Source organism: Neopelma chrysocephalum, unplaced genomic scaffold (genome assembly GCF_003984885.1).
Source record: "Neopelma chrysocephalum unplaced genomic scaffold, ASM398488v2 Primary Assembly neopelma1_22, whole genome shotgun sequence".
NCBI lineage: Eukaryota > Metazoa > Chordata > Aves > Passeriformes > Pipridae > Neopelma > Neopelma chrysocephalum.
In genome coordinates, this window is record NW_020897689.1 from 24,166,465 (window position 1) to 24,174,921 (window position 8,457).

Below are 8,457 nucleotides of genomic sequence, written 5' to 3' on the forward strand. Positions count from 1 at the left end.
GCGATGCCTCACTGTTTAGCATAGACCCATTTGGTTTTTCCTGCCCATTGACTGTCTATTTTAGGTACTGCATCTACTGCTTAAGAAAACAAAAGAAAAAATAAAAGGAAAAAATATGACTACGTACACAGAAATTAAATTTCAGCAAAAGTATTCCAGTTTTCATTTGTGATAGTACAAGTTTACAAAGTGGGTTGTTGTTTTTTTTTTCAATTTAACAGGTTATCACTGCTAGCTTATCACCATTCTTCTTTGCCATGACTGCCAATGTACTAACAATTTCTTGGTAAGTGCCTACATGAGCTTTTTTCTTAACAGTAAAAATGAATTTCCATACAGTGCTTTGTGTGGAAATACTTTTAAATGTCAAGTTCTATTGCTGCCAGTATTATTTTGCATGTAAGGAGAACCAGGTGTGCAGTGATGGATGCAGTACAGTAATAGAAAAGTGTTTCTTCTGCCTCTGTGGGAGAACAAGGACATTTTGGATGTTAAGCTTTGCCACAATTCACTCAGCATGTTTTACAGATAGGCAAATAGATGCAATAGGCAAATAAATGACCCATCGAAGTCATGCTACAGTTTAGTGGCAGAATTGGAAATAAAACACTGGAGCCAAGGTTTGCTGACATCGTTTTAACCAAAAGGATGCATTCAAGTTTCCCTAACACACTGTGTACTGTGAATGCATAAAATGAAAACAGTAGAAAGTAATGATAATAAACTTTTTCCAAAGCTGTATCTGGATTTTGAAATGTGTGGCCACACATTATGAATCACCTAACCTGAATTTTTTTAGGTAGTAATATAAAGGATTGTGGTGCAAACTCCTTTGGTCAAAGGCAGTGTTTTTGATCTGTGTTTGTATAGCACCCAGCGGAAGGGAATCGCAGACCATGGCTGATGCTCCTAAATGCTTCTGCCATGCAAATAACATCTCAATATGGGATTAGGCATGTATCTCTGAGGATGGCTTTGTTAATGGAAATAAAAATCTGCTTACTTTTGAAAAGCTTTAGTCTTCCTTTTTGTACGTTACGGTTTGATTGCCATCCTAAAGACTAAGCTCTGCACTGTGTGGAATTAGCATATTCTTTTTTCAGGTGTGATAAAATTGTTACAGAAAGAAGAATCTCAGTGCAAACCAGCCCTGTTTATCTGTGTGTGAATATGCATTCCTATGTGTATTTTAGGCACATGTAATCTCGAGTGCTGAAATAAGTTGTGTATTTTTTTTAGTGCTAGGAATACACGTGACCTGTGTGTAAGAGATTAAACTAGTATCAATGCACCTACAACACTCCTAGTCTAGGCCATTAAGTTGCTATTCTTCACCGTGTTTTACATGTGTTTGTGCAGGTCTATCATGTGCGTGCTAGAGGTAGGCTTGGATTAAATATATGTATTCACTGACACGTATACTAAAAAATGATGTGTACCTTTGTTAATGTGAGCACATGGACCCATATAGTTGCACACATACCACATACCCTGTATGCACTTGAAGTTATATAAATGATGGACACTTCTGTATGTTTTAGAGAAACTTTGCTTTAGCCCTTGGGCCACTGTTATACTTTGATTGTCATAATTAAAAAAGAAAACCATTTCTTTTATTTATTTTTTTTAATTTGAATTCTCATATTCCTTGTGTATCGGCAGTGTCTTGGCTTATCAGCAAAACTCTGGGAATAGTTTGTTAGATGATAGCAGCTGCAAAACACTCATGAGATCATTAATCACTGAGGATTTTAGTGTTGGTTCAGTGTTGTCATGGACAATATCATATGTTAATTTTTGAACGACAGGCAAATGCAGTTAGCTGTCACCCCACTATAAACAGAAGCTGAAGGATTTGCCAGATGGTAAATTGAAGGTAAATCAAGGGTTGCATTTAGCCGTGGTTTTTGCTCTGCTTTATCTTGAAGATATAACAATGGTTTCTAGTGGCCTAGTAATCTGGATTCTTCTTCTCTTATGTAGGATGTATGATATTAAAGAACAGTTTAGATGCAGGCATCTTTTTACAGAATGGGGCTGTGCAGTTTACTATCTTTTGTACAGAATTGCCAGTCTAATTTTTAGGATGGTATGTCAAAGTTAGGTTTGTTTTTTAAAGTCTCTGTTAAAAATTTGGAAAATTACTCTGTAGAAATGGGGAAAAAAATTTCTAAGTCTCTGTTGATTTTAGGTCTTCTACATGAAGTGTTTTGGTTTGGGGTTTTTTTTTTTTATTCTTTAGGATAAAGAATACATTATCCAACCTTATTTCCAAAGAAATTAATGCAGAGTGTATGTTTATAACCGGAGATGAAATCCAGGCAAGACAGTGGGGTTAACCCTTTCCAAAGAAAAGCACTCGGAGGTTGTTAGTGATTGCAGGTGACCAAACTCAAGTGGTTTAGATCTTTTTGAAAAACTTACAGCCCTCTCAGCCCTTTGCTCCTTGTTGGTAATTCCACACCAAAGGTAGTCTGTCTCCCCAGTGGACTGTCTACAGACTGTCTGTAGCACCTACTTTCCAGGACTGTTTACTGTGTAATTGTAAGATACTGTGCTGTTGTTATACAATATTTTTTCCCTCTCAGGAACAAGGGCAATTGTGTGGTTTTTAAAACAGCTCACTAAAGCTACAATTTAAGTGAATGTAATACTATTAGACCAAAGAGCCTTCAGCTTTGCATGCCTTTTTTTTATCTTCCCAAGGCAAAAAAAAACCCTCTTACAAATGAACTTAACAGGAGTTTGTTTTGTTTATAAAGTTCATTAAGGAGCTTTTCTGTTTCATAAGCTAATTAAGCCATGAGGCCAAGATGAAAGGTCAGTACACTTAGCTTTGCACTGTTATAAAAGGGGAGAAGAGTCGGCATCCTACCATGTTCTTGTCAGCTATGATAGATAGCAGAGAGAGGATATTTGGGGATTAACTATTGCATGGATTGAGTGTGTTGATAGCATAATTCAGTGAAGGGTTTTGTAAAACCATTCATCCTGCTTCTAGCCTGAGTCTTGGAGGGAGGTGTTATTGCCTCCGCTACGCTGTGAGCAGCACAAGGAAGCGCTTGGGCACGTGTGCCATTTTGGATGGTGCAGGTTCTTTTGGCATGTTCTGCACAGAGAGGCAAACACGAGCATTTCTGCTGGCCTCACTGTGCCAATGGGATCACACCAGAGCAAAAGTATTTTTCCCAAATTTTCTTTGTCCCCAAAACCTAGACTTTATATCTCTCCTGACATTATCAAGTGGCAAGTTTTCAGGACAGAACACAAACAGAAAGAGAGAATCATTAAGCTAATGAGGTTCAAACTCCCTTGCCTTCCTTTCCTATTCTTGCTAGTGTGGAGCTATTCTTGTTACTAGGGGCAACCTTCTCTATTTAGATTTCTGTCTATGCATTTTCACTGAATACCATCAGCACTAAAATATAAGAAAGGTTGTTTCTGATGCAATCAGTTAAATAAGACATTTTGGGTTTCAGCATTTTCTTAGCAAGACAAGTGAAAAAAATCACCTGGGTTACTGTCTCTAGGTTGAAATGTGTTTAGGTAAAATAATACCTTTGTTGTATCAAGTAGAGGAACTTGCCTGATGCTAAATTTGTGGTGTACTTTGTTTACAGCCTTGTAATCAGTGGAGTTGGAGAAGCATTGCTTGTTTACACTGAAAGGACAGGCACATAAAGAGGAACCAGATCTCGCCAGCTGGAAAAGAGCTGACTTGCAGCCTAGAGACACTATGATGAAAAAAATTGCTGCAGCAGGAATGAAGAAGTGCAACCAAACATGAGGAAAGAGATCTATTGTTTTTTCATTAAGAAAGAAAAGCTATGCTATTAATAGTGCTGGTAAGGGAGCAGCATAGTTGGCAAGATGATAAGGAGCCTTTGCCTCAAAGCACAAGACAAACTATATCAGATTGATGTGGTAAAGGAAAAAAATGCACTGTCTCATGCTGATGGCTCTGTGTGAGAACCTCTCAGTAGCAGCTTCTTGCACAGGGAACTAAACTCAGGAAAAGCAACATTCCGCACTGGATGCCCCCAGTTTTTTTTGTTGGAAGCTGACAGCAGGTCATACCAAGCAATGTCAGAGCCCAGATCCTGCCATAAATTCAGGATCCGGAAAGACGGATTTTGTCTCCAACTGTTCTGTAAGCAGCAAGCTGCCACACACAGGTCTCTGGTCACGTCGTCTGAACTGGCACAGGGACTGAGGCCAAGGGGCTTCTGGAGATAATCCCCCTCTGGAACTGCAGCAGTTTGACAGCTTTGCAGAAAGGGAAAATCAGCAATAAATCTCAATATCTGTAGTGATTGCTGTTTGTGAGTTTTTTCCTCTTCCATTCTCTGAGATTTCTCTTGAACTCTGCAAATTTTTGTTGGCTGGTGGGGTTGGAGGCACACATACTGTTCCCAGCAGTGGTTTGTCTCTTAAATTATTGCAAGAAGCAACAAAGATTATGAACCTTGAATGAATGTCATAAAGAGTGTAAGGCAATTCATCTCAAGAGTTGTTAAAATAATTTCATTTCAGGTTGCTAAATGGCTGTTAGAAACTAGTCTTGATATATTAGAGCCTACAAAAGCAATCTGTATGAAAGTAATATTAAATGACAAGGTGGTAAGATTGAGGTCTACATGGTAAAAGGAACTCGATAACAAATCTTCAATGAGGAGAGGGACTTGTCTCACATGACATTAGATATGTAAAGCATAGTCCCTTAATGTAAGTTGACAAACTCAATGGAAAGAGAGGGGTGCCCTAAGAGAGATAATTCTTCTGGAATAGGTTGCTGTGTTAATATGACTGAAAGATCCTCTGAAAGTGTTTATCTCTCTGTAGATAGAAACAAGGTGACTAGTCTAGACAAGACACATGGCCTTTACAAGGCTACAGTTACCAGAGGATATCTGCTTCAATCTAACAAAATGGATCCTAAAGGCTTACCAGTCCGTAAATTCAGACAGTTCTGGGAGTGATGGCTGCAACATTCTGGCTTTCCCCAGACAACTCTGCCAACCAGTTGTAGCAATACAGTAGAATCCTTGCTGTGCCACCTTTCTGCTGATTTTTTAAGTGAATAGTGACCCTGGGAGACCTCATGAAAGAGTCTCTGAGTGATTGCTGAGGTTTTGCAATCATAGCTGGAAACTTTGCTGTGGGAAAAGCTCATCATGTACCTCTCTTCTTGCATAACTTTCAAGGATAGGCTGCAGTCTGGTTTTTTTTTCTTCCTCTATTTTGCCTGTGCTGTTCATAGCAATGTACCAAAACCAGAACACCCATTTGCTTTCTTGCTGGTGGTCTCAGCAGAAAGGCAGTGGCCAAACCAACAGCCAGGCTTGTTGTAGCATTTTAATCACAGAGGGGATGCTTGGGGTGGCTGTGGGAAGCTTGTTTGGCTGCAACAGGCATTACATTGTAAAGGCTTTGGGGGAATTCAGTCTCTGCAGCTACTGCATTAGTATCCCCCTGCATAGTAAGTCCACTGCCTTTTTCTTTAACTTCATGAATGTTAAACAACACTGAGCTGTTTACTTCTGCTTGCCTCTTTTTGTGCCTTAGTGCAATGCAATGTGCTTGCATTTCTAAGACTCTGCTTGAGGTAAGTAAAATAGTGCAGGTTTAAATTCATTGCTGTGTAAGTAAATCAAAGAACCAGAGTTAACAGTGAAACTGGGCTCCTTTCTTGAACATGACTGGGAAGAAGAAGTACCCTCTGAACCGACCTGGCCTGCTTCAGGTGAGGGTGACTCCTGCGGACCAGCATGAGGCTCATCAGTCTTGCTGAAGACTGAGAGTAGGGTGGAAATAGAGTTCGATGGCCTTCGAAATCCATCTTTGTATATTTGGAGTTGTCTCAAGGTGCTAAAGGCGTGGGTTGCCATCCTTGCTCAGACTGTGGCAGAGGGGGCAGCAGGGCTGGGGGCCAGTGGGGCATCTGCCTCTGAGGGAGGACCTGTGAGCCAAGGGCTGGTTCAGCATTGATAGCAGTGAGCTGTTGGGGTCAGCCTGTTGTAGGGAAAAAGGTGGTGGGGAGAGAGCCCTAAGGGAGTCTTCTGGCTGCTGGAACAAGTGGTGCCTTTGTCAACGCATTTGTGCTGGGGTGGGGATGTCAATTGGGAAATGGAGAGCTACAGCCATTGAAAAGCCCCGAGATGACAGCTGGCAGTGCCTGCCATACAAACCTAAAGGTGAGCTGTGGGAGGACATCTACAGGAAGACCCTGGTTCCTCACCACTGCCCTTGGGAAGGGGTGCATTCCCACCAGTGGCACCCAAGGGAGAAGAGACATGGAGAGGCATTGTTTGGGCTCCCTGTCCTGGCACATAGCCCCAGGCAGGCAATTGCAGCAGAGGGGAAATGTGGGGAGGGCAGACACATACTGGCTACTTGCAGAGGTTGGAGACTGAAGGGGACAGGGCAGAGCAATTTCCTGAGGAAGCAGCAGCCTGATCTTTAATTCAGCCCTTCCTCTGAAGAAGGGATGCTGCATGGTAAAAAGCACACTTCAGTGTTGTTAAAGTGGTCTTCAAAGCAGGAAACCTCAGAAGTTCAAGCTTAAAATGGTTCTTGCAAGACTAGTGAACAGTTATGCTCAGTAATTTAGAGAAGAAATATGCAAGAGTGGATCATTTATATCTAACAGACCTTTTTTTCCAGTGAATCAAAAATACAAAGTGATGAACATACAGCTCTGAGGAAGGAGGAGTTCCTTTACATTGCAATGTTGCAATGACACCAATTACTACCTGAATGCAAAGTGGTGGGTCTGCAATTCAACTTATAGAAAAACCTCCGATTTTATCAGTATCCATCACTTAAGGAACTTACTGTCTGAAAACTCCCCAGTTCTTGGGTTGTCAACACATGAGACTAGAGAGAGAAATTGGAGTGTGCTGGTATTTCTGAGAAGGAGCAGATGCCTGGAGGCTGTCCTGTCATACCCTTTTCACATCTACTGGTTTTGATCAAAACACTGACAGAAATAGTCCTGAATAAGGTAATACCTTTTTGATCTTATCTTGCTTACACTTTTATTTTCCAAATGTCTTTTTTTTTAATTACAAAGTAATTGATTTGGGACAAGGCTTATATTCTTTGCTGCAGTGGCATGACTCATGCATGTGGCTGGCCTTTGTCATAAAGAGCCTCTACTTAAAGCCAACTGCCATTGAACGAAGACTGAGACAGTAAAACTGCTGGATATGGAATACAAGTGGATTACTAAAATGCAGGCAACAGAGATTCCATTTTGAAACAATATTCTGGATCTGGTGGCTGTAACATAGCTTCCAGCAGAACATGTTATTAAATGAATTAAATGAACCTGATACTTACCGCTGAAGCGATTCTGTTGTTGCTGTGTGGCGGTTGTGTGTTGGGTTGGCAGAGGGTCTACGCCAGTCTTTCAGGACCAGTTTAATACGGAAGCTGAAAATCTGCAGAGCATGTGATCTTAGCAAAAAGCAGTGGGAAAAGCCTTTAATATAATTTTTAAAAAAAGCACTGGACCTATTAAAACATTTGGTAAGGGATGGAATTCTGATTTTCTATTACCCTTTTTAACACCTATGTCTGAGTTGGCGGACGAGTGAATATATGGTTATGTTCTTGTTTCCCACCCTCAGAAAAGAAGATCTGAAGAATTCAGGAAATGTGATATCAACATAGGACACGCATCGAAGAAGATGCTTTTATCAAGTATTGTAGAAAGGGTGGTTCCTGGGAGCTGCACTGAGTGCTGAGGGCAGGTTTCATCCAGCTTTGTTTTACCTGTAAACTATAGGAGGTAGTGGGTTGAAGAAAACTCCATAGCAAATTTGTCTTGCCCAGAGCAGAAACCGAATGAACAGCTTTCAAACAGATCATCTGCTGCTGTGAACCAGGTGACAGGCTCAGTGTGAAACTTTAATCCTGTTCCAGAGGATAGACACAGGGACAGATTCATTTTGTTTGAAAAGAAGGCATGAGTGAGGGGAAGGAGGTTGGGGGCAGGACTTAAAAAAATTGAGGCTGAAATACTTTTGTAGAAGGAGATAAAATGAGAAGAGATTTGCTTCTGAAAAATGTGTTTCTTATTCATAGGTTTGGGGAGGGGTTGTTGGTTTTGGGGGGGGGGGTTTTGGTTGGTTTTGGTTTTGGTTTGTTGCATTTGTGATTTTTTTTTTTTAAATTAGGATATATAATAAATACATATCTGTTTAGTCCCAAAAAGGAATTAGAGGAGCCCATGTAACTATTTCCTTATTAATTGCCTGGTTTGAGAAGCTTAACCCTTTTTTAAATTATGTTTTGAAAGTGACATTGTGTAAGCCTTGATTTCTTCTAGAAAATAGACTGGCTTTTTGAATAATGCTGGTGAAAAAGTTCTACTCTCTACTTGATCACTGAGGAGTGTGCTTCCTCCTTACTGTCTGGGATGAGAAGCAGTCACACAGTGCTCTTCTTTTTAAT

General features: G+C 40.6%; 1 protein-coding gene across 3 annotated transcripts in view; it reads left to right on the forward strand.

Moving 5' to 3' along the window:
* TMEM241 (transmembrane protein 241) overlaps positions 1-4,309 on the forward strand; it is a 55,902-nt gene extending 51,593 nt beyond the window's left edge. For all 3 annotated transcript variants that reach the window (XM_027675228.1, XM_027675218.1, XM_027675221.1), the window contains 2 exons: positions 222-286; positions 3,621-4,309. In XM_027675228.1, coding sequence (XP_027531029.1) covers positions 222-261 — 40 coding nt within the window. In that variant the 3' untranslated portion in view covers positions 262-286; positions 3,621-4,309. The remainder of the gene's footprint in view (positions 1-221; positions 287-3,620) is intronic.
* The last annotated feature ends 4,148 nt before the right edge of the window (positions 4,310-8,457 follow it).